General features: G+C 39.8%; 1 protein-coding gene across 1 annotated transcript in view; it reads right to left on the reverse strand.

Moving 5' to 3' along the window:
• LOC130880341 (phospholipid-transporting ATPase ABCA3-like) overlaps positions 1-26,948 on the reverse strand; it is a 105,187-nt gene that overhangs the window by 27,417 nt on the left and 50,822 nt on the right. The window contains exons 15-22 of the mRNA XM_057779329.1: positions 26,316-26,526; positions 24,943-25,093; positions 19,399-19,497; positions 18,437-18,599; positions 16,440-16,737; positions 3,572-3,824; positions 3,231-3,435; positions 177-399 (exon numbers count right to left, since the gene is read on the reverse strand). Coding sequence (XP_057635312.1) covers positions 177-399; positions 3,231-3,435; positions 3,572-3,824; positions 16,440-16,737; positions 18,437-18,599; positions 19,399-19,497; positions 24,943-25,093; positions 26,316-26,526 — 1,603 coding nt within the window. The remainder of the gene's footprint in view (positions 1-176; positions 400-3,230; positions 3,436-3,571; positions 3,825-16,439; positions 16,738-18,436; positions 18,600-19,398; positions 19,498-24,942; positions 25,094-26,315; positions 26,527-26,948) is intronic.

Raw genomic sequence — 26,948 nt, forward strand, 5'->3', positions numbered from 1 at the left:
TTTGTTTCACTCAATCTCGTGTTATAATATTAAAGGCTCTTAATAAGGCTTATTAACTAATTTATTTTCCTCAGAAACCCAGAACAAAAGAACTGTGTAGTGCTGCTTTTCCTGAATGCCATTTTTCTTTACTTACAAGAAGCTCCTGAAAGAAAGAAAGTTTGTGAATCCCTTACCTGGGATGATGTTTACCACAGCATCCACAATTATACTCATGAACCCTAAACAGTGGTTGAAGATGAAGATTTTGATATAGGCGCTGGTGCTACTATTGTACCAGAAGCTCAGCAGGTAGATGAAGGGGATGACAGACCATCCAAAGAGCATGAGGATGAGCATCGTGTCCAGGAAATGGTATTTCTCCAACAGTATGTCCACATCAGTGATTAGGAACACCAGCTGAGATGGACACCGAAACACAAAGCAAATGATGTGTGTTAGCTTCTGTCTACATTGCCGAGTTTCATGGCGATAACAACTGGCAGGTACTTTAGGGAGAGGCTCCTCAACTTTTTGGCTGACAAGGAGGCAAGGAGCTGCTGGAAGTAAGGGCTGAGCTGATAATATTAAAAACTTGCCCCTGTTTAGCATCCACAGTCAAGCACTGGGCCTTGTTCCAGGAGTCTAGCTGAAGAGAGGGAGGAGGGATTGCACAAGCCAGGGGGTCAAGGTGGTGATGGGGAAACCCACAGAGACAGCTTACCTAGCTCTGGGGAGCTCAAACACTCTGGACCAACAGCTAGAAAGCCTGCATGGGACCATCCTAAGCCCTCTGTATGTGGGTGACAGTTGTGTAGCTTTGTCTGTCTGTGGGACCCTTAATAGCGGGATCAGTACCTGTCCCTGGTTCATCAAGTGGCTTTTGGGAAGCTATTCCCCATGCTGGGATGCCTCCCACAGCCTTGATGCAGTGGGAGGAGTTTGGTCCTGCCTCAACTTGATATGCTATGCTTTTTTGGCTCTCATGGGAGGCCTGCCCCTTTCTGAAGAGAGACCAAGGAAGAGTGGATGCTAGATGGGAAGTGGGGGGCAAAACAGGAGAGGAGGGAGGGGAAACTGTGGTTGGTATGTAAAATAAATTTAAAAAAATTAATAAATAAAAGAAAAAAATGCCCCTAATGGCCTACTTCTAGTAACTAGACTCCACCTCCTAAAGGTTCCATAGACCCCAGGTAGCCTTACCAGGAAGTGAACAAATTCTCAAACTATGAGTCTTCGTGGGGCAGTTCAGATTCTGACTACAGCACTCAATACCTAACCTAAAAGCCTGAAATCTTAGTGAAGGGAAAAAAGGTCCCTTTGATGGAACTGACTTTCACCAACCAAATCGTTCTGTTGGTGAGTGACGTCCTCACCACTGAGAGTGGCCACAGCTCTTGCCTCCTGCTTTGTCTTGACAGAGAATGCTTTCATCCCATTCTCCTCCTAGGGGATCAAGTTGCATTTTTTTTCGTTTACTCCCAATTCCAAGGAAACTCACTCTCAATATCTCCGTTTTTACAAATCAGTTCACTTTGTAGAAATCTTCCTTTCCTTCTTTTTATTGGCTTCCTTTTGTTAAGGTTAACACTAAAGGATCTACCTTGTAATACTAAAGGATTGCACCATTCACTATTGTTAAAATAATGATGTTCTTATGTTGGTTATGTTAATTATGCTAGCTTAAATTTTCTTATCATTATAAAGTTTTATAAGTCAACGGTACAATTGCTTCACAAATGAATTTAGAATTATTTTAATCAGTCTCTGGGAGATGTTGGTTTATAATTGATAGTCTTTGTGCCTTAGGCATTAAATAGATTTTTTTAAATAAAACAATTCATCTTGGAGTTTTCCTTTTACATAAGTTGTAATTACAGATTCCACATGTGCAATTTGTTTTTTAATTCCTTACAGTTTTTATGGGGGGATCCTCAAATTTCAGAGTTATTAAGACCATATTTTCTACTTTAGGGTGTGGGGTTTTGCTAGTTTTTCAACATCTTAATTTCTTTAAAGAGGGCAGATTGTTTACACAACTTTTCAATTACTTCCTAGTAAACTGAAGTGTGGAGGAAATAATCTGAGATTTCAATCCTTAAAAATGTTTTATGGAGTCAACATTATGAGGAATGAGTGGGAAAACAGAGAATCTGAGGGAAGTTCCTCAAGGTACTTGGTGGGGAAGGAGGGAGAGGGCAGCCCTTGCCAAGACTGGGGATCAGAGTGTGGCTGTAGCACAGCTCCTGTCAGCAGTTTCTGACTGGATGAGGGAGATGACCCTGTGCTATCAGCTGCCAGAGGAATGGCTTAAGACTCTGAAGGACATTAAAACCATGATGGCTCTGTGGTAATTTCATTTTGCTGAATGACTCCATAAAGAATCAGAAGGAATACTAGAAGATCAATTGGTCCAAAACTAATAGAAAATGTAAAAATGGACACATATACCTACCTCAACGAGCTCCACATATCAATTTTCCCATAATAAGCTTAGAACACATACATTTGACATAGCTCTCCAGTTAATAAGAATGGTTACATAGAGAAGTGGGCATGAACGGGATTGCTACAGCGAGTGGTATCTTGTTATGTGTTTCAGAAATAGCTACAAGAATGGACCAACACCGACAACTTCTCTATGTTTTAATTCTTTATCGAGTCATACAGCAAAATGAAATTACCACAGAGTCATTATGATTTTAATATCCTTTTGCTATACAGAGAAATGGATGGGTTCTCTTTAACTTTGAGTATGGAAGCTCACTTTCCCTTTAGCCATATAAATGTGGTTGTGGAGAGGGCACCAGATGGGGAAAAGCAAGAGAAAGTAACAAATTCAAACAGACCAAAATGAAACCTTCAAGAGTTGAGTCCAAATATCTCTTGTATAATCCAGCAAATGAGAAGAACTTGGAAAAGGAAAATGTCTGTAGTGTTTGCTCGGGTACCACCAGTCTGCTGGGACACATTCTTCCACAGAAAACAGCTTTGAAAGCAGAACATACTGGTGCTCAACTATGTCAGAAGTTAGCTGTTTCAGCAGAGAATGTTTTCATTAAAAGAAATATAAAAGAAAGATTTTCTTTTTGCTCTGAGAAATATTCCCCAATAGATTCTCTGACTTGATTGATTAGTCAAACCATTTTATCCTTTTCTGAAGACATTTAGATTTTAGTAAATGTCCGACAAGTAGACAATGTCTACAGTGTATGAGAGGTGGCCCTCAAGACAGTACATGAAATACTCACCAGCAGTAGAGCACAGGCAACAAAATGGATGATGAGATCCCATAGCAGAGCTGAGAGCCAAAAATTAAAGGTGTAGACCCCACTCACAAACTGGATGTGCTTTGCTTTACTAACTCGCTCAGTCACTGTCATAAGGCAAAAGCCACTGGTGAAAATACTCATCCCAAACAACAAGTTAAAGACTATCTGAAGTATCAAAGTAGACCTACAAAAAGAATACATAAAGGACACACAATGGTATGATAATAGTGATCACTAACAATAGTACTTCATTACAAACACAGTGAGACAGGAAGAAAAGGATCAATTTAACAAATCCCAGACTAAAAAAACATACATACGTCTCTTTATATTTGTTCTCAGTGACACGTTGAGGCTGAGGCTTGTTGGAGACAGTAATGGTGGCATCCGGGCCAGAGAGAGACATAAATATAATATTGTCTAAAACCGACAAGGATAGTGACGGTGAATGGTACGCCTCATTGTTGAACCAGAAGGTAAACTCCTTCTTGTCTCTGGTAACGGTGAGGGAGAATGCAATGATGCATGAGTAAATGCATTTTTTATTTTTCAGCAAGTAGCCCTGGACATCACCTGGGAGGAGGAGATAACAGTGGTCATGAGATCAACTGCAATAAATATCACTGACTACATTACTTTTTTGTGGGGGTGCATTTTTTGTTTTGTTTTGATTTTGCTTTTTGTCTTTTGAGACAGGGTTCCTCTGGGCAGCCCAGGCTGCCCAGGAACTCTCTCTGTAGACCAGGCTGGCCTTGAACTCAGGGATCTACCTGCCTCTGCCTCCCAAGTGCTAGGATCAAAGGGCAACCAGGTGTGTTTTAAAGAGAAATAAGCCAATAGTTTACTTGTCCAGTGCTTCACAGCAGCCTCAGCACATCTTGGTCATTTCCCCCAAAAATCCATCCCTCGGCCACACAAATTTTATGCCTTTTAGCTTGATTTCACTAAAGAAAAATGAAAATTAAAAAACACAGGCTAGTGATATTAAGACTCTCAAATTTCTTTCTTCCTCTCAAATCTTTTTGTTTCTACATGAAAATGTTTATAAGTACTCCTGTTTCTGGCTTTTACAAATTACCTCATAGAAAATCAAACTCTTCCTCAGAGAATATGAGGGCTAAGTAAAAACATAAGATAAGTCTATATGAAGGAACAGAGAGTTACTGTTACTTGGGATTGTAAATATTTAAGAGGGAAAAAAACTCAGATGATTAAGTTCAAAAATTTGTACAATTCTTCTTGTTTCATCCTTGTAGTAAAACAAAGCATACCAGATCAGGGTGCTAAGAATTATAGTAAAACGTTAAAAAAAAAAAACAAAAAAAAGCTATGAATTTAGAAGAACTTTTAGAGATTCCATGAATCTAAGAAGACACAAATTAAGAACTACAAATCTGAGGCACTGGGGTCGAACCCTCAGGGCAAGCGGGCCGGAGGGAGTTCCTGTGTGTCAATAACCTGCCTGCACCTAGCAAGGTAGGCGCTTTGTTTACGAACTACCCAACCAGCACGGAGATCTGTTCTCGGCGCCAGGAGAGCCATCTTTGGGGTGAGTTTCTGACCCGCAGCAGCAGCCCGGGACAGGGAACTCAGATGTTCCTCATCCCCCCCATACTTCCTGGGCTCCCTGCAGGGGCTCTACTGCCCGCATACTGCCTCTCTCTTCCTATCCCACCCAGCTTGCATCCAGAACCCTCCTCCCTTCTGCCTGCCTTCCCTCTTTGGGCACATAACGCCACCCAGCTCAGCCTGTCTAGGCGCTGGGGTCGAACCCTCAGGGCAAGCGGGTGGGCGGGAGTTCCTGTGTGTCAATAACCTGCCTGCACCAAGCAAGGTAGGCGCTTTGTTTACGAACTACCCAACCAACACGGAGATCTGATCTCGGCATCAGGAGAGCCATCACTGGAGCACCAGGAGAGCCATCACTGGGGAGTGCCACCACTGGGAAGGTACATCAGTAGGCAAGGAGACCTGATCCTCTAAAAGAAGATCCATAGGGGAGCACTCAGAGGAAGAGATGGGCAGGCACCAATGCAAGAATTCACCCAACAATCTGAAAAACAACATGAAACCACCAGAACACAGTGACCTCACAACAGGAGGTCATGAACACCTTAATCAAGAAGAAGTAGAAAAAATTGACTTTATGAAAGTGATTGATGCCCTTAAACAGCATGTAAAAAATGCCCTTATAGAAATGGATGAGAAGTATAGCAGAAATTTCGAAGAATTGAGTAAATCAGTGAATGATACCCTAGGAAACCAAGGAAAAACAATCAAACAGATAATGGAAACAGTTCAAGACTTGAAAACTGAAATGGAGGCAAAGAAGAAAACACAAACAGAGAGCCGGCTGGACATGGAAAATCTAGGTAAACGAATAGAGACTACAGAAACAAGCATAACCAACAGAATACAAGGGATAGAAGAAAGAATCTCAGATTCTGAAGATACCATAGAGAAAATAAACACGCTGATCAAAGAAAACAGCAATGCCAACAATCTCTCATCACAAAACATTCAGGAAATATGGGACACAATAAAAAGACCAAACCTAAGAATAATAGGAGTAGAAGAAGGGGAAGAAGCGCAGCTCAACGGTCCAGAAAATATATTTAATAAAATTATAGAAGAAAACTTTCCCAACCTAAAGAAAGATATACCTATGCAGGTTCAAGAAGCATGCAGAACACCAAATAGGCTGGATCAAAAAAAAAAAATCCCCTCGCCATATAATAATCAAAACACAAAGCATACAGAATAAAGAAAGAATATTAAGAGCTACAAAGGAAAAAGGCCAAGTTACTTATAAAGGTAAACCTATCAGACATACACCTGACTTCTCTATGGAAACCATGAAAGCCAGAAGGTCCTGGATAGATGTATTGCAGAAACTAAGAGACCGTGAATGCAAGCCCAGACTATTATACCCAGCCAAGCTTTCGTTCACTATAAATGGAGAAAACAAAATTTTCCAGGATAAAAACAAATTTAAACAATATGTAGCCACAAATCCAGCCTTACAGAAAGTAACAGAAGGAAAATCACTAACCAAGGAGTCCAACAATGACCACAATAACTCAGACATCTAGAGACCCTTCACCAGCGCAACTCAAAGAAGGGAAACACACAAACTCTACTACTAAAAAAGTGACCGGAGTTAACAACCACTGGTCATTAATATCACTTAATGTCAATGGACTCAACTCACCTATAAAAAGGCACAGGCTAAGAGATTGGATACGAAAACAGGACCCAACATTCTGCTGTTTACAAGAAACACACCTCAACCACAAAGACAGGCACCTACTCAGAGTAAAGGGCTGGGATAAGGCTTATCAAGCAAATGGACCTAAGAAACAAGCAGGTGTGGCCATACTAATTTCTAACAAAGTTGACTTCAAACTTAAATCAATCAGAAGAGATGGAGAGGGACATTTTCTACTCATAACAGGAACAGTTCATCAGGATGAAGTCTCAATCCTGAATATCTATGCCCCTAATATAAAAGCACCCACGTACGTAAAAGAAACATTGCTAAAACTCAAGCCAGACATCAAACCGCACACACTAATAGTAGGAGACTTCAACACTCCTCTCTCACCAATGGACAGGTCAATTAGACAGAAACCTAACAGAGAAATAAGAGAATTAATGGAGGTAATGAATCAAATGGACTTAACAGACATCTATAGAATATTCCACCCAAATAGGAGAGAATATACCTTCTTCTCTGCAGCTCATGGAACCTTCTCGAAAATTGACCACATACTCGGTAACAAAGCAAACATCCAGAGTTACAAAAAAATATTAGTAACCACCTGTATCTTATCAGATCACCATGGATTAAAGCTAGAATTCAACAACAATGCTACCCCCAGAAAGCCAACAAACTCATGGAAACTGAACAGTCAACTACTGAACCATACCTGGATTAAGGAAGAAATAAAGAAAGAAATTAAAGTCTTCCTTGAATTCAATGAAAATAAAAAAACAACATACTCAAACTTATGGGACACTATGAAAGCAGTCCTGAGAGGAAAGTTCATAGCACTAAGTGCCCACTTAAAGAAAACAGAGAAAGCACACATTGGAGATTTAACCGCCCACCTGAAAACTCTAGAAAAAAAAGAAGCAGACTCACCTAGGAGGAGGAGAAGACTGGAAATAATCAAACTGAGGGCTGAAATCAACAAAATAGAAACACAGAAAACAATTGAAAGAATCAATGAAACAAAAAGCTGGTTCCTGGAGAAAATCAACAAGATTGATAAACCCCTATCCAAACTAATTTGCAAATTAATAAGATCAGAAATGAAAAGGGGAACATAACCACAGACACAGAGGAAATTCAGAGAATCATTAGATCTTACTACAAAAGCCTGTATGCCACAAAACTGGAAAATGTAAAAGAAACGGACACTTTTTTAGATAAATACCATATACCAAAGTTAAACCAGGACCAGGTGAACAACCTAAACAGACCTGTTAGTTGCGAAGAATTAGAAGCTGTTATCAAAAACCTCCCTTCCAAAAAAAGTCCAGGACCAGATGGTTTCAATGCAGAATTCTACCAGAACTTCCAAGAAGACCTAATACCTATACTCCTTAATGTATTTCACAATATAGAAATAGAGGAGTCATTGCCAAATTCCTTTTATGAAGCTACAGTAACTCTGATACCAAAACCACACAAAGACTCAACCAAGAAAGAGAATTACAGGCCAATCTCACTCATGAACATCGACGCAAAAATCCTCAACAAAATACTGGCAAACCTAATCCAAGAACACATTAGAAAAATTATCCATTATGATCAAGTAGGCTTCATCCCAGAGATGCAGGGCTGGTTCAACATGCGCAAATCTATCAATGTAATCCATCATATAAATAAACTGAAAGAAAAAAACCATATGATCGTTTCATTAGATGCTGAAAAAGCATTTGACAAAATTCAACATCCCTTTATGATAAAAGTCTTGGAGAGATTAGGGATACAAGGGTCATAACTAAATATAATTAAAGCTATTTACAGCAAGCCAACAGCTAACATCAAATTAAATGGAGAGAAACTTAAAGCCATCCCATTAAAATCAGGAACACGCCAAGGCTGTCCACTCTCTCCATACCTCTTCAATATAGTCCTTGAAGTTTTAGCAATAGCAATAAGACAACATAAGGGGATCAAGGGGATTCGAATTGGAAAGGAAGACGTTAAACTTGCATTATTTGCAGATGATATGATAGTGTACATAAGTGACCCCAAAAACTCCACCAAAGAACTCCTTCAGCTGATAAATACCTTTAGCAATGTGGCAGGATACAAGATCAACTCCAAAAAATCAGTCGCCCTCTTATACACAAAGGATATGGAAGCAGAGAGGGAAATAAGAGAATCATCACCTTTCACGAAAGCCACAAACAGCATAAAATATCTTGGGGTAACTCTAACCAAGGAAGTGAAAGATCTATTTGACAAGAACTTTAAGGCATTGAAGAAAGAAATTGAAGAGGATACCAGAAAATGGAGGAATCTCCCCTGCCCTTGGATTGGGAGGATCAACATAGTAAAAATGGCAATTCTACCAAAGGCAATTTATAGATTCAATGCAATCCCCATCAAGGTCACATCAAAATTCTTCACAGATCTTGAGAGGACAATAATCAACTTTATATGGAAAAACAAAAAACTCAGGATAGCCAAAACAATCTTATACAATAAAGGAACTTCTGGAGGCATTACCATCCCTGACTTCAAACTCTATTACAGAGCTACAGTAATGAAAACAGCGTGGTACTGGCATAAAAACAGAGAAGTCGACCAATGGAATCGTATAGAAGACCCGGATTTTAACCCACAAACCTATGAACACCTGATTTTCGATAAAGGAGCTAAAAGTATACAATGGAAGAAAGAAAGCATCTTCAACAAATTGTGCTGGCACAACTGGATGTCAACCTGTAGAAGAATGAAAATAGACCCATATCTATCACCATGCACAAAAATCAAGTCCAAATGGATCAAAGACCTCAATATCAATCTGAACACACTGAACCTGATAGAAGAGAAAATGGGAAGTACCCTACAACACATGGGCACAGGAGATTGCTTCCTATGTATAACCCCAACAGCACAGACATTAAGGGCAACATTGAATAAATGGGACCTCCTGAAACTGAGAAGCTTTTATAAAGCAAAAGACGCTGTCACTAAGACAAAAAGGCAGCCTACTGACTGGGAGAAGATCTTCACCAACCCCACAACAGACAAAGGTCTGATCTCCAAAATGTGACGGCGTAAATGAATGCAGACAGATTATAAAAATATATACAGCTTTAATAAGGAAATAGACTTACAGGACCACAGGTTCCCGTGGAGAACAGGAAAAGCAGAGCAAAAGGGGCTGCAGATTTATCAGTAAACATTAGCCTGAGGCGAACACGCCCCCAATGGATGGGGCTATATCCCTACACCAAAATATATAAAGAACTCAAGAAACTAGACGTTAAAATGCTAAATAACCCAATTAAAAAATGGGGCACTGATTTAAACAGAGAATTCTCAACAGAAGAAGTTCAAATGGCCAAAAGACCCTTAAGGTCATGCTCAACCTCCTTAGCCATCAGAGAAATGCAAATCAAAACAACTTTGAGATATCATCTTACACCTGTCAGAATGGCTAAAATCAAAAACACCAAGGATAGCCTTTGCTGGAGAGGTTGTGGAGAAAGGGGTACCCTCATCCATTGCTGGTGCGAATGCAAACTTGTGCAACCACTTTGGAAATCAGTGTGGCGGTTTCTCAGGAAATTTGGGATCAACCTACCCCTGGACCCAGCAATACCACTCTTGGGAATATACCCAAGAGATGCCCTATCATATGACAAAAACATTTGTTCAACTATGTTCATAGCAGCATTATTTGTAATAGCCAGAACCTGGAAGCAACCTAGATGTCCTTCAATGTAAGAATGGATGAAGAAAGTGTGGAATATATACACATTAGAGTACTACTCTGCGGTAAAAAACAATGACTTCTCGAATTTTGCATGCAAATGGATGGAAATAGAAAATACTATCCTGAGTGAGGTAACCCAGACCCAAAAAGAAGATCATGGGATGTACTCACTCATAATTGGTTTCTAGCCGTGGATAGGGGCCACTGAGTCTATAATTTGTGATCCTAAAGAAGCTAAATAAGAAGGTGAGCCCAAGGAAAAACATATAGTTATCCTCCTGGCTATGGGAAGTAGACAAGATTGCCGGGCAAAAAATTGGAATCTTGGGGGTGGGGTGGGATGGGGGTAAGGGGCGATGGGGAGAGAAAAGTGTGAATGAGAGGATGGGGGGAACTTGGGGAAACGGGATGATTGGAGATAAAGGAAGGTTGGATAGGTGAGCAGGGAAGCACATATCTTAGTTAAGGGAGCCACCTAAGGGTTGGCAAGAGACTTGAACCTGGAGTGGCTACCAGGTGCCAGGGCAATGTCCCCAGTTATTTCCTTGGGCAGCTGAGGAGAGGGAACCTGAAATGACCCTATCCTATAGCCATACTGATGAATATCTTGCATATCACCATAGAACCTTCATCTAGCGATGGATGGAGATAGAGACAGAGACCCACACTGGAGCACCGGACTGAGCTCCCAAGGTCCTAACGAGGAACAGAAGGAGGGAGAACATGAGCAAGGAAGGCAGGACCACGAGGGGTGCACCCACCCACTGAGACAGTGGGTCTGATCTATTGGGAGCTCACCAAGGCCAGCTGGACTGTGACTGAAAAAGCATGGGATAAAACCGGACTCTCTGAACATGGCAGACAATGAGAGCTGACGAGAGGCCAAGGACAATGGCACGGGGTTTTGATCCTACTTCATGTTCTGGCTTTGTGGGAGCCTAGACAGTTTGGATGTTCACCTTCCTAGACCTGGATGGAGTGGGGAGGACCTTGGACTTTCCACAGGGCGGGGAACCCTGACTGCTCTTGGGGCTGGAGAGGGAGGAGAAGAGGAGTGGGGGGAGGGGGAGAGGGGCGGGAGGAGGGGGAGGGAAATGGGAGGCGGGGAGGAGGTGGAAATTTTTTTTTTCAATAAAATAAATAAATAAATAAATAGAACTACAAATCTTCCCAAACCACCCCAAAATAAGAATCTAAGCTCTAGAAAGAGAAGTTCCTAAAAGTAAGCTTCATATTAAACCAAACTTGTAAAACTATGAGCCGAGGCTATTACCTATGGCCTCAAAACTAAAAATAATTTTTAGATCTTCAGCTGATAGAAAAAAAAGAAAAGAAAGAGGAGGGAACCATTAGTAAAATTATCCAAAAGAAAAAGAAAGAAGACAAAAATAATAAACTTAAAAATGAAAAGGAGACAGTTTAACAAATACAAAAAAATTCAGAAAATCTGACTTAACTTAAAAAACTCATGTTTCACTTGCTTGGAAAATTGAAAAAAAAATTTAAAATGGATGAATCTCAGAACACATAAAACCTGCCAAAGTTAAATCAAGTTGAAATAAACAATTTAAACAGATTTGTAACCAGCAAAGAGACTGAAGTAGTAATTAAAACTTTCCTAAGGGGAAAAAAAAGTATCAGGACCAGAGCAATTCACTACAGAATTCTACCACATCTTCAGAGAACTAATACCAATACTATTCAAATTATTCCATTAGATAGAAAAGGAAATAATGCTTGCAACTGATTTTATGAATCCACTATTACATATTATCCAAAACCCAAAAATATACAACAAAAAGAAATAAAATTATATACCAAAATTTCTGATGAACATAGATGCAAAAGCTCTCAACAAAGTACTGCCAGACTGGATTGCATTAACAAGATTATTCATAGCAATCAAGTTAGCATGGTCCATATATACACGATCCAATTCATCACAGACAGTCACAACTACAGATATCATGATTGTATCAATAGATGTAGAAAAGGCCTTTTACAAAATCCAGTGTGGACTCTAGGGTAGAGACCACATGATCATCTTAATAGATGCAGAAGAGACTTATTGACAGAACTCAACAACTCTTCACAATAGAAGTCCTGAAGAAACTAGGAACTGATGGAGCATCTCTAAACATAACTAAAGCTACATACAACAGTGCCTTAGGTAGGTGTCTGTTGTGTCATAAAACACCATGACCAAGAGCAGCTGGTGGAGGAAAGGGGTTATTTCCACCTTATGACTCTCAGGTCACAGTTCCACTACAAAGGGAAATCAGGTCAGGAACTCATGGCAGACCACAGAGGAACACTGTTTAATGGTTTACTCCTCATGGTTTTCTTAAACGGCTCAGGACCACCTTCCCAGAGGTGGCACCACTTACAGTGAGCTGAGCCCTCCAGTTTCAACCATTAAGAAAGAAAATACTTCCCAGGCTTGCCCTGCCCACAGACTAATCTTACAGAGACATTTTCTCAACTGATATTCCCTCTTCCCAGATTACTCCAGCTTGTGTCAAATTAAGGAAAAACTAACCAGGATAAACAGATATATTGCCAAATTATTTGGGCAAATCTCAAAGTATTTTTGCTTTTAAAATCAGGAACAAGACCAGGATGTTAACGTTCTTCATTCTTGTTAAATATAGTTCTGGAAGTCTTAGCTAGAAGAATAAGGCAAACAAATAAAAAGAATACAGACAGGAAAATAAGTCAAAATGTTCTTATTTGCGGATCATATGATTTTATGCAAGACAATACTGACTTTGACAGAGAACTAATAGATCTGATAGGTACTTAACAAAGTGGAAACGTACAAGGTTAACACTCAATAAAAAGAAGCAAAAGTGGTGGCCTTCCTAAATACCAGTTACACACACACCAAGAAAGGGACCTGGGAGACAGTCCCTTCACAACTGCCTACAAAATACCATGACATTAATTTAACAAAGGAAGTAAAAGACCTAGACAGGAAAAATGAAAACACTCGACAGCAAATTGCAGAGAAACAGTATTGGATAGAAATACCCCTGCCTCGCTATTCCGTGCTGCGGTGACAAACACCCTGGACACAACTGAAGAGGGAACGGGTTCATTCTGGTCCAAGGGTGGTCCACCATAGAGGGGAAGTCAGAGCCCAAGGGCTGATGACACCACATGCGCAGTCAGGCAGGAGTCTGATGAATGCTGGCACTAGACTGCCTACCTCCTTTGTATGCAGACCAGGCCCAAACCCAAGAAGTGGTGCCACATACTTTAGTATGGGTCTTCCTACCTCAATTAACTTAACACAACCCCTCATGTGCTTATGTGGAAGCTAAATAATCCCTCCCAGGTGTGCCTGGGTGCTTGTCTCTGAGTCCAGATTCTGTTCAACCTAAAAGCAACTCTGACCATCACAGTCTCCCTTGTTCATGGGTTGGAATGACCACCACCATTGTGAAAATGGCTGTCTTGCTAAAGCAATCTAGAGATTCACTGAAGTCCTCACCAGAATACCATTGTCACTCTTCACAGAAACAAATAAAAAATAATTTGGAAGTGCAAAAGACCTCAGATAGCCAAAAAAATATTAAGTAAACATTTTTTTTTAAAAAAAGTAGTGTGGAGATATCACCATAGCTGACTTCAAGGCACATTACAGAGATACAGTAACAAAAATAAATGCATGGTACTAGCACAAAAGCCAACTGTTAGATCAATGTAATATAAGGTCTAAAAATAAAACAATGTAGCTATGGTCACCTGATTTTCACAGAAATTCTCCAAACACTAGTTAGAGAAAAGAAAGTCTCTTTAGCAAATGGTGTTAGAGAAAGGGAATATCTACACAGGAGAAGGAAACTAGACTCTTATTTTCACCCTGCATAAAAACTCACTTTAAAAAGATCAAAGATCTTAACATAGGCCTAAAACTCAGAAACTGCTAGAGGAAAGAGTAGGAAAAATTCTTCAAGATTCAAGCATAGATAAGGGTTTTCTGAATAGGACTGCAGTTGCTCAGAAAACAGAGTGAATACTCCACAGGCTGGATCTTATAAAATCAGAAACCTTCTGAACCACCAAGAGGAAGATGACTGAGTGGAGACCCTATGTCCAGGACAGGAGAAAACCTCTGGCATATATTCGCCTGGCAAATACCTAATATCTAGAGTGTACAAAGAACTAAAGCCAAACATCAAGAAAGTAAACAACCCAGTATTGGCATATTCATGTATTAGCTGTAACAGTGTGTGCGTGTGTGTGTGTGTGAGCCTGCATGCGTGTGTGTGCGCGCGAGCACGTGTGTGTACATGTGTGCATGTGTGTGTGAGACTTATGTATTTCTGCATATCAGGTTACATCTGAACAGAAATAGTTTCACCTCTATAACCCCCGCTGGGTATCTTTCTATTTCTATTTTTTACCTAAATTTTCTAGGTAGGACTTAAAGTTTTATATGAATGGAAGTAGAAAACCCCACATGCTATGTCTGTCATGTTCCTAGTCCGAGGAAAGGCTTCCAGTCTTTTCTCATTCTGAACGGAGTTCACCTTTAACTCCCAGAATGAAGCCCTACTTGATCGTAGAGCGTAACTCTGTTAAATGCTCCACCAAACTACTCGCTACTCTTTTTAGGAACTTTTGCAACAGTACTCACTGGGAATATCATATTTATTTCCTTATGATATCTTTTCCTGGTTTGGGTATTAAGAAGAATTCTGGCCTCATAGGATTTGTTTGGAACTATTCTTTCCTTTCCAATATTTTCAGAATATTTTGAGGAGGTTGGAACTCAGCTGTCTTTTATTTTTAGTAGAGACTAATAAAGATATCTCTTGGATTGCTTTTTAATGGGCAGATTCTTTTCTATTACCAGCTTAATCTTTTCATCAGTCACAGATCTACTGAGCCTTGATTTATGTTTGAATCTCAGTAGCATGTGAATTACTGAAATTTTGTTTATTTCATGTAGGACATCTTGTTTCCTATACAGATTACCACAGACCCTCCCCACAATCTTCATTTCTATAAAATGAGAAGTAGCGCCCTTTCCCTAACTTCTCGTTAGGCTATTGAGCCCTCTTCCTTCTTAACATATCTAAAAATGCCTCAAGTTGGGTCTTCTCTAAGAAGCAAACTTTGATTTGTTGGCTTTTTCCTATTGTTTCTCTTTGCTCAATCTCTATTTTTTCTTTTCTTTGATAGCAGAGGTTTATTTTGTTCATCGAGTTTCTTAAATGTAAGGTTAGGTTTACCCACAGCTTTTCTCAATTAAAAGTTTTTCCCTTAGCATTGTTTTACTACACCTGATACATTTTGATGTGCTATTATTTCATTTTATTTGGGTCTTTTAGTTCCCTTACAAATTCTTTGCCCCAATAGTCCTTGAAGAGTATGTTATTTCTACTGTATGCATAAATTCTGTGACTTTCTTGCTGTTACTAATTTCCATTTTTATTCCATCAAGATCTTAAGGGATATTTTATGTGTTTTTAATTTTTAAATTTTATTAAGACTTATTTTAGATCACATTACTTACAATATATCTTGAATAATTATCCTTGTGCACTTGATAAAATTATAAATTATATATTACTAGACTGCACAGTTTTGTGAAGGTCTGTTAGGCTTGTTTATGCTACAGTGTTGGTTAAGTACACTGTTTATTGTTGAAATGCTGTCTACTGATATACTCATTGTTGAAAGTAAAGCTTCAAATCCCCTGCTATTATTGTGGGGTCATTTATTTTCTCCTTCAGGAGAAATACATATTTAGGATACATATTCAGGAACTTGGACCTTTTGCTGAGAAATAGCTGCTCTCTTGGGTTTTGTGGACTTCATCTGCTCAGGGAAATAACCTCTATAGTTAGAAGAGCACAGGCTTAAAATCTTCTTTGAAGACCCTTTTCCAGTTTCCTGAGATATGACTGCTTCTAAATGTCTTAATTTCCCTAAAAATCTCATCTTGGCTCCTCCTTATGGTAGATGACCCTTCCTATCTTAGAGTATCTCCATCGCCAACAATTGGCCTTCAAGAATGGTTCTTGTCTGTGATTGGCTGGTTTTGTGAACCCTATTACAAAATTAGAGAAGGGATGGGGAGAGATGAGATGGGAGGGGAGAGGAGGAGAAGAGAGGAGAGGAACAAATTTCTAAACATTCCAGCTGAGACTGCCCTTTCAACTTACCACAAGCAGGTCTCCATCTACTGGTGCTCTTTCTCTGGTTGTAAGAGACTTACCTTGCACTTCATGGAGTTCTTGGTTTTTAGCCTTTAGCATGATCTCAAGATTTTTGGTGAGATTCTGGGTCAAATCAGGATCTCCAGAAATTGAGAAGGGTACAATGGTCTCCCTGTACTGCTCCAAATCCATCACCCTGGCAGGTTCTCGAGCCGTTGAGAAGCTTATGCCTCTCATCAGAAGATACATGAGACCCAGAAGCGCCAGCAACTGCAGCAGCAGCAGTTTCCAGTTGCGCCAAGAGAACACGGCCCTTTTGATGAGCATGGCTCGGAACTGCTGGGCGTAGAGAACCCGCTACAAGAGAGAGAAGGCAGCGTTACAGTGGTCACAGATTTTGATGGAAGTCATTAGCATAAATGTCTTCAGTTGTGTGGTGACAGATGTACAGAAGGAAGAGTGGGGCTGGTAGACCAGATACTCCATGTTTTCTGAAGGCACTACAACTTGGCACCTAACTTCATTACTGTGGAAGTCCCCAGAGGGGAGTCACTGTCATTAATGTCACTGTTCATAGAGCCTCTGCAGAACAACATACCCATTTTCTTACTCTAAACACCATTTTTCAACATTACCTTTTGCATCAAGTTTCTATGGCTACCTTTTAATATCTGGTCTGCAGGATTGCAGAGCACCAGGAAACAGAAGAATAACTTAGTTTAAGATTACAATGTGCCCAGTATATTTTTACTTAACCTCTAAGTTCAAAGCAATCCCCCATGGTTAATTAGAAAATTACATAAATATATAATTTTGTCTACTTTTCAAGCTTTGGGGGCAATGTGTAGTTGAGTATGGGTTTGTTTTTAGTTAAAAAATGGAACCCTTTGCTCTAAATACATACCTCCTCAGAAAAGGTACTTGAGAGTCAAAGGAGAACATACTAAGCATACTGAAATTTTAAAATACAATTATTGTATTCTCCCCAACATATAGACATCACATAAGTCAGAGTGGGACAATATCCCTAGTCAAACAATGTGTTCTGAGTAGAAGAAACCACACTGGTGTTATCTTTGACCAGAAGTATGACAAAGTGTGGTGGGAGAATCCTTTGCTCCCATCATGGTCCCGAAAGAAGGCAACTTCTGCTTTTAGGAGATTAGTTCATATACAATATATATATAAAATGAGAAAAATAAAAAGTGTTTTAACACAGTGATCAGCCTTTCTGGACTGACCTGAAAACTCAGACTTCACCCTCAAAAACTGAACAAAAACAGGAGAGCAACAGAAATGCCCCATAGTTTATTTGTTTGCATACAAGGAAGAAAGAGAGAGAGCAGGAGAGGAGGTGGCATAGGGTGGCATCTCATGTCAGACATTACACAGTGCACATGACTATACTCTGCTCCCTGAAACAGCCTCATCCACATTAACTGAGCTTGATCAAAGACAACCATCCAGTAAATGACAGCGAGGAATCACAACTTTGACTCAAAATTCTAGACACTCGTTGTATATAATACCCTATTTCACAAACTCCCAAATCCCATGGGGAAAACGTAAGAAGTGTTTCTAGGAAACTTGGACAGATACATCCATGGTCTAAGAATCTCTGCTGCATGCCCATGCAAAAATTTTTAAGGAAGATAAATCAGGAGAGCAACAAAACAATGTTAGACAACGAGGCGACAGTCCAGTGCTAACACGGGGGTCCTGGAGCTCAGCAGCGCTCGAGTGAAATGTCTTTCGTATGTGAGGGCAGTGATTGTGATCATTTGTGGCCAGCACTGACCCCACATATGCGCACGTGCACACCCCCACATAATGAGTAAACACAAGGAATAAAACAATTCAAATAAATCAGTTTTGCCCCTTTACTATTTCATAACTGAGTAAGAAAATTAAGTGAATTTCTTTATAAGGTTTTTCCTATGTGGATGGAATAGCTCTAAGTACTCCAAAACTTTTCTGAATTCAGCCAATAAAATAAAATGTCATCTTTTATTCCTCCCAAACATACTAGCACTATATTCTTGGTGAAGGTGCTCACCCCAGTATTGAATGAAGAATTAGAGTATCTTCTTGGATAATTTTTTCTATCAAAATTTCTGGGTACATTCATATTCTGGTTGTCTTTACTTGTGCTTTGGTCCTCTATGGAAGTCGAATGGGCAGCCTCAGTATTCAGATTCAAGTCTTCCAAATTACTGACCCTACAAACAAACATACACACACATACACACACACAAACACACACGTGTCAATATATATTAAGAAATAACTTTTAACTATAATATTAGTTCCCTAACTCCTGCCCTTTAAAGAGACATTTTTTAAATGACCGTTCTACACAACACTAACATTAATGATGGAAAACATGCTTTGGGTGTGGGTGTGGGGGGAACATTGAATCTCAGTGGTCAAGAGACTGTCCAGTATGCCTGAGACCTGGGGGTTTAATATCCAGCATCCCAAAACTTCTGGTTAAAGGCTTTGTATATGTCAGAAAAGAACTTGGCGACCAAACAACAGCCCCAGCTCCAAGGCACAAAATAAACAAAACATGAACAAAGTTCCAAGACCATGTATTTCTTGCTTTTAGAGTAAAATGGTTATTAAATGTTCTACATTTTACAAAATTATAGTGATAATTGCAGTTTTATTTTATATTTCTAATTCTATAGAACTCTAATATATGTATGGATTACTTTATAAAGCAAATGAATATATGGTCAATATGCTCTCTTTGGTTGATGGTTTCTATGTGAGAAGTGTGTGTGTGTGTGTGTGTGTGTGTGTTAATATAAAGGAGAAATGCTATACAGAATAACAGAAACCACAGTATAAGGAAATATTAAGGGCTTCTGAGTCAAAATGGTGCTTTAGAAGCTGCCTCCGCATGACAGATGAACAAGCAGAATTGTGAGACCAAAGACTATTCCAAAGACAGGGCACCGGGAATCAGAGAGCAAATGATGTCACCTAACATGGGGGCAGGGCGCAGGTACTCACTTGAAAAAAACCTCATCCATGGTAGTCATGGAGACACCAAAGCCAATGATACCGAGCTCTTCTTGTCTTTCTTCTATTTCTGCGAAAAGTTCTGAAAACCTAAAAGATAACAGAGACAGCATTTGTAAAAACATACATACCCATGTACACAGGTATGTGAACACATACATATGTATATATCTATTCTGGGCTGATTTTCCTCAGCTGTGTAAAGAGTGTGGTTAATGCATCACTGAAAAGCTTCTGGTGTTGATGGGTTTCCATGTCCCTGGCAAATCACAATGTGGGGAAACGGAAGGAAGATACACCAGCAAGTGATTACAGCAAACTGCTTCCTAGTTCCCTGATAAACCACCATTAGTTTCCTTTATATATTGACTTTCTGCTTTCCCTGCTATTTAGATCTAATTTACTACATGTTATGGCTTCTGTGAAACACTAAAGTGAACAGGATAAATATTTGTAAACTAATAAGAAGATATCTAAAACAGAAATAAAAATAATTAATTCCAGAAGTTAGAGACCAGATGGAAAGTGCCCTTCCCAAACCAGGGAGTCTTCAGCAATCTTGAACACATGTGGCTGATGGTGCAAGACTAGGTTCTCTAAAATGTCTTAGAACCTCATTCTTTAAAATCCACTTACTCCAGGAAATCTTCCATTCTCGAAAGCCTCTACTGTGCTCTAAGGACTGGCATGGCCACAGGACACAAAATCCATTGTGTAAACCTCAGATAAGTTTCTTATATTTTGAATCAAAGTTGGATACAAACTCCTTTCTCTCAACATCAGAAACAAGGGTAAGTTTTATACATTATTTTAATGTATTTTTCAAGATAGTGATAAGTATGCATATGCTGGTGATAAGTATGCATATGCACACATTAACAAATGCACAGTGTAACTTCAAGGTTGTACTAGAAATCCAGCAGTTAGAACTGGTTCATCCTGTGGAGAGATAGGATGAATTTTTAAACCCTTTAATTCAATTCATTCATTCATGTAATGAAAAGCCTCTGGGTATGTGTGCATATTATCAACAATATTCCAGTTTTTACATAGGTGATTTCAAAATAAAATACAATGCTAAGAAAAGACTGTCTATACATATACATGTTAACTACCAAACTCAAAAATGGAAAAAGTCAGAAAAAAACCACAAAAATTACAAATGTCATTTTTATTATTATCATTTTCTGGTCTTTTCACAGAAATAGCAAAAACTATTCAAAACTTCTCAGGTAAGCATAAAGATTCCAAATACTGAAAAGGACCTGAGCAAAAGACTCAGCTGGACACACACCATAACATAACTCCAAAATCTAATAGAAAACTGTAGTCACCAAAACAGACTATCCCAGCCTGGGAGGCCAGCAGAACAGGGCTCAAAAGGAATTCACAGAGTTGGCATGCACTATGACTTTTATCTGAGGGGGTTAGGGAAAAGGGCACTCATGTAGTCTTGATGGTTTCCTTCAGACTTTTTCTTAATTCTTCTTTTGCATTCTCTACTCTTTATTTTCCGGGTGATCTCTCTCACTCATTCTTGATGCTTTCCTTCTAAATCATACTTACTCTATTTTTATCCTTCCCATACAGCTTATATATCCCAAGCAAAATCTTTCAAGCAATATAAAAATTACAATGTGGTTACATTCTGTTTTTCAAGTAAATGATTACAACAAATACAAGTAAAAAAAAAAGGCATGTATTCCATATCCCTTACATGATTAAACATTTTACAGGTGAAAACAAATTATCCCCAGAACCCACATACATTCATATCCAAGCTACTTGTCATAGATTGACAGTTGACAGTGTGCATCAAGCAAGGTGCTCTTTCACTGGCAGGCTGTGTCTTGTGGTTACAAAGAAAGGACGGTCACTTTATTTCTTATCTTGAGACGTGATCTTATAAGGAATCTTAAAGAAATCACAAAACTAAACTTTTATACATGAGAAACAATCAGTCAGCTTTAAATCTTTAGGGCACAGACCCACTCATCAATAGTTTTTATGTCAGAAGGTTAAGGGCAGAAATGGGTCTAAGGAATTAATCATCGCCTTTGGTCATCAGTGAATCCTAGTAAGAAAGGCATGCAGATAATGACAACTGGGCTGCTTTGTTCTTGCTCCCTGACCTTAACGATTCCTCATCCAGCTGTGTGCCTTTCTAAAACTTCAGATTATCTTGTTGGGTTTTTCACCTTCAAACTATTTGATAAAAACATCTTAGTCTAAGTTATTTTCAAAACTTTGTTTTGGTTATGATACACTCTGAAACCTGTGAACACATCTCCAAACATTAAGATTAGAAGAATTTAAACTAGCTGGGCTACTGGGACTCAACTGTTCTTCTAAATCATTAACTTCAGCCACAGTCTATACATCTCCTCAGTAGAAACTCATGTGTTCTAGCTGTAGGACACTTCCTTGTTTTATTTTTTCTCATCAAAACTCTAAAGTAGCATTATTATTATTGTCAACTAGACAGTACAGATTAGGAAGAAATCATCTTCATAATAATCCACAGATAAAAATGCCCTGTAGAAGAGGATGTATCCATGAGATAAACACACTGTATTATAGGCGGTGAAGATTTCCCACACCTATTCACACCATGCCAGATACCAGAGACAGATAGCAACAGCAAACAGGTAAAGGCACAGCAGAAGCAAAAGACATTACGGGGTCTGTGGGGCAACATTATACAGGCCCCACATTGTATGGTGGCCGAACTCATAGGCCACTTCACACCTGGCCACACGGAAGGTGGTCACAGAGCCTTCCAGACAGGATGCCGCCATCCTAAAAGGATCAGGACATGCTAATATTGTTCTGCTCCTTCTTTGTAATTTGGAGGATGCCTGGGATAGAGATGTTAATTCGGCCTACTTGACAGGGCTGGCATACAGAGCAGGAAGATAGGAAGACGTGACAAAATGGGCATAGAATAGGTGTGGACGTGACCTCAGATATCCGCCTAGTTACCCAGGAAACAGAATGCTAATGAATTTCCCCCTCAGTTTATGTTTTGGTATAAAGGCTGTTTGGAGAATAAACACGAGGAATTTTCAGGATGTGAACTCAGGATTTCATGAGGGATCACTGAGAATCTCCCTCCCAATAAAGCCATGTGAGTTGTCTCAACTATTCCCACACCTCCCCTCTGGTACAGAGAAATAATTTATGATCCAGGCTGGCACCAGACCATGACAGGGGTCTGCAGTCTCGGGGTCTTTCCTATCCTAGATTTGCCCACCAGGGATTCGCTTGGTAGGCTGACACCCTGAAGTCGATTGCCATCTGCTGCTCCTCCTGAGCCATGTGACAGGAGCAAACCCACACAGCTGACAGGCGATACTTAACGGTGCCCCACATAGACAAAAACAGTGCCAGGAATGTAGTTACTCACACGCAGTAGAATTAAACCAAACCTTATCTTATATTGTATGGAACATAATCAGCCTACAATACCAATAAGGGCTGAATAATAAGATTTTCTTTCAAAAACCAAAAATCACCCCAAATGGATTAAATGGAACATGAAATCTGAAAACTGTAAAACAAGCAGAAGGAAACAGAGTAGGGCATCCATGATGCGGATCTGAACACGTATTTCTTCTTACATAAAATTCAAAAGCACAGCCAATAAGATCACTTATTTTTTAAAAAAAAAGAGGGATTACATCTAGCTAACAATTTTCTAAATTAATGCTAGAATGAAGTGAAAGACCTGGATAAATCCAGACCATTCTAGCAGGAAGAAAAGAGCCAGAAATCTAGGCTAGCCGGTTCAGTGACTCTGTTCCAGGAACTGGCTGACCACAAAGTCAGATTATAATCTTGAGAACAAGTTTGGGAAACGGGGAGTTACCTCCTTGTGATGATCACTAGGATTTTTGCAATTTTCCAATGACGCCCTTCCTATCCCCTTTGGGTTGTGGTTTCTTACCCTAAATACCCCTTCTCCCAGCTACTCGGGGTTGAACTCTCTACCCCTGAATGAGAAATGAGTTTCAGCCCCAGTGTGCTGGTTCCTGTCAATAAACCTCATGTGATTTCAGCAGGAAAGGTCTCTCGTGAGTTCCTGGTGGGGGGGGGGGGTCATGTTATCCCGAGACTTGAGTGAGAGTCTTCCCACTCCAGGGGTCTTTCAGAAGAGACAGCTCATATTTTGGGGTAAATATTTGAAGTAGAAGGAACTCAATTATGAAGGAAACAAACAATCCAATCAAAATGGAACTCATAGATACTTCTCAAAGGAAGATTTGCAAATTTTTAACATAACCAAAACCCAAGGAAATAAAAATTAAAAACACATCAACTATCAGACCTGTTAGAACAGCTATTAAGAGAGACAAAGTACATTCTGGAGACATTAGGGTGATGGTGATTCTTAACCATTTGTCCTTGGTACAGCAGTATCACAGGGAAGATCCCAGAAAACTAAAATGTTGTATGATCCAGCCACTGCCTCCTGGTTATAGAGCTAAATAAACAGATCAGCATCTCTAAATGCCTTCTTTAACACAGCTTAACTCAGAGTATCCGAGATACAGGAGAGACATGGTTAAAAAATGCCCTACACTGTGTAAGTGCACAGTGCAGCACCATACGGCCTTTAAGATAAGAAGAAGGTCATTATCCATTCCAGCCCACATATGTCTAGGAGACACTATCATCCGTGAAAAAAACACAGACACAGAAAGGCAAATGGTGCATGATTTCCTGTATATAAAGGTCTACAATTTAGAACTCATAGAAGTAGAAAACACAATGGAGGTATGAGAGCCTCGTGGGGGTGGGGTGGGGATGAGGCTGTTGATCAAAAAGTACAAACTCCCAGTTAGATAGGAGCAGTATGCATCACTGATCCTAGCACAGAATGGCAGTTATAAATTTCATATGTTGTACACTTTTACATGCTTTTTTCTGCAAAAATAAGTATATGAGGTAATGCATTTATTATTTGATCATTCTGTAACATAAGCATTTATCAAAGCTTCACAATGTACCTTAGAAATTATATATTATATATGTGTACTAAAAATCATAAGAAAACATTAAGAACCCCCCCCTCTTTTTTTTTTGAGACAGGGTTTCCCTGTGTAACAGTTCTAACTGTCCTGGAACTAGCTCTTGTAGACAAGGCTGGCCTCAAACTCACAGGGATTTGCCTGCCTCTGCATCCTGAGTGCTGGGATTAAAGATGTGCACCACCACTGCCCAGTCAAGCAACCTTTTTATAGAGCAATATAAATTCACTTGTCTCTACTCAGCAAGAAGAAGAAACATCATTATAGTGCCCTATCTTATCATTAATTAATCCCAGTTTCAATGCTTGCCCATAAAGATCTATGGACACTACCTTTGTGGCTTCCTTCTGTATAATTAGTGAAAACTTAGAAAGCAAATGCTCTTACCAGTATGTCTCGAAAGGCAAGTAGCAAGGATCTGTTTGCCAAGTCTGAGGAAGCCGAGAAAGGTCACTGCAGTTTCTGATGACCCAATGGTCGCTGTGCAGCATTTCGGGATCCTTACCTGTGTGTGTACTCCTTTGGCAGGATAAATGACAATTCAGCTGCAACATTCATCTCCATCTCAGCAGTTGGTATGTAATCCTTAATCAACTCGGAGATTTTTTCAACATCACATTCAAGAGTCTTCACCATGACTAGGTGATATCCCACACCTGAAAATTTCCATTTAGATGATCAAACACAGGGCCTTAATGCCTTGACAAGCAGGTGCTCTACCACTGAGCTATACCTCCAACACTCTTTTTATTCTGTAAATTGTACTTAGTTATGTGTGAGGTGTGTGGGGCTATGGGATGTCGTGTGTGAACATATGGAGATGTTGCAGGTGTCTTTGTCAACTGGGCCTCCATATTCTTATCTTTTTGAAAAAGGGTCTCTCACTGAACCTAGAAGTCCCCAGTTTGGCTAGACTGCCTGGTCAGAAAGGTGCAGGGATCCTGTCTCCCTCCATCCTCCCAACACTGCAGTCACGGGGCAGACCATCATGCCCTGCCTTTTACTGGAGACCCCACTCAGATCCTCATGCTTGTGTGGCACCAACTCTATCCACTGAACAGCTCCCTAGGTCCTCTGCACTTCTGGAGACAACATCCCCCTAAATTGCCAAGGCTGGATTAGAATTCATTCTGTAGCCAAGGCAGTTCTTCAACTCACAATTCTCCTGCCTCGGCCTCTTGGATTGCTAGAATTACAGGCCTATATCACTAGGCCTGGAAATAATTTAGTCTTACTAATCAGACTGCATACTCACTCAAGTCAAGGCTATTTGATCCTACTTTTCATATATTTCTTGTCCATTAAGTTCTGATTGATGCGGTGCTGCATTTGAGGAATAGTTTGTGAACATTAACTAGAAAGGGTTTAGCTCACACAGTGGGGATTTGGTACCAATGTTCAAATGTCAAATATCAGTGTGGTCATCGACTTTCTTCCCTATAAGCATCCATCAATCAATGTATTAATCTGTGTCCCTATGACAAATTATCAGTTATTATCAGCCATGTGAAAGAAATAAATATAATGATTATGTTCATTGGTTCAATAAGGAGCATCTTCCAAGTCAGAATATGGTTATTGGATCAGAATGGAAAAAAATTGAATAGATAGGTGATGTATGAGTTATATCCAGAAACGAGGACCAAAATACTTTATATCTAATGCAATAGAACTTAGGTCTTTTTAGAGAAAACAAAAAAAAAGAATGAAATTGACATTGGAAATGTTTTTTGAGACAGGGTCTCCTATGTAGAGCTTCCAACTCATTGTTCTATCCTGCCTCAGCCTACCATGCATACAGTCACAGGCACACACCACCATGCCTAGCTAAGAGGACGTCACTACAGCACCAGTATCCAAAGAATCAAATAGACGGACCATATAATTTCTTCAGGAAAAGTGAAGAGCCACAGCACTTCAGGGTCCCCATGACTAGGATGGCAATGCGGTCACCAAGCACATCAGCTTCGTCCATGTGGTGTGTGGTCAGCAAGATGGTACGGTTCTCTTTATATTGCTGAAGTAAGTCCCAGGTGGCCCTCCTTGAGACTGGATCCATGCCAGATGTTGGCTCATCGAGTATCACCACCTAGAGACAAGGGTAAGTAACCATGGCTCTATTTACTTCGTGCTTGCTGGATGTGGAATAACCTACTGTACATAAGGGGCATATTTAAGCAAAGATACAGACTCTAGCCTACCCTAGGATGGAGAACTGATAAATCATGGACTGTCACACCTATGACCACATTATGTCAGCTACATTAATAATAGGAAGCCCCTCTCCTTACATTTGGGAGAGCTAAATTTGTGCCTGCTTTTGTGTTTGAATCTGGAGGAGTAAAGACCTATTTTATTTTATTTCTTACTATGTGTGTTTACATGTGTGGATGCCAGAGATTGATGTCCAATGTCTTCTTTAATCACTCTGCATCTTCTCTTTTGAGACAGGGTCTCACATTGAACCCAGAAGCCATCGATGAGCTGGGCTGGTTGAACAGCAAGCTCTGG

Source organism: Chionomys nivalis, chromosome 8, assembly GCF_950005125.1.
Source record: "Chionomys nivalis chromosome 8, mChiNiv1.1, whole genome shotgun sequence".
Classification (NCBI taxonomy): Eukaryota; Metazoa; Chordata; class Mammalia; order Rodentia; family Cricetidae; genus Chionomys; species Chionomys nivalis.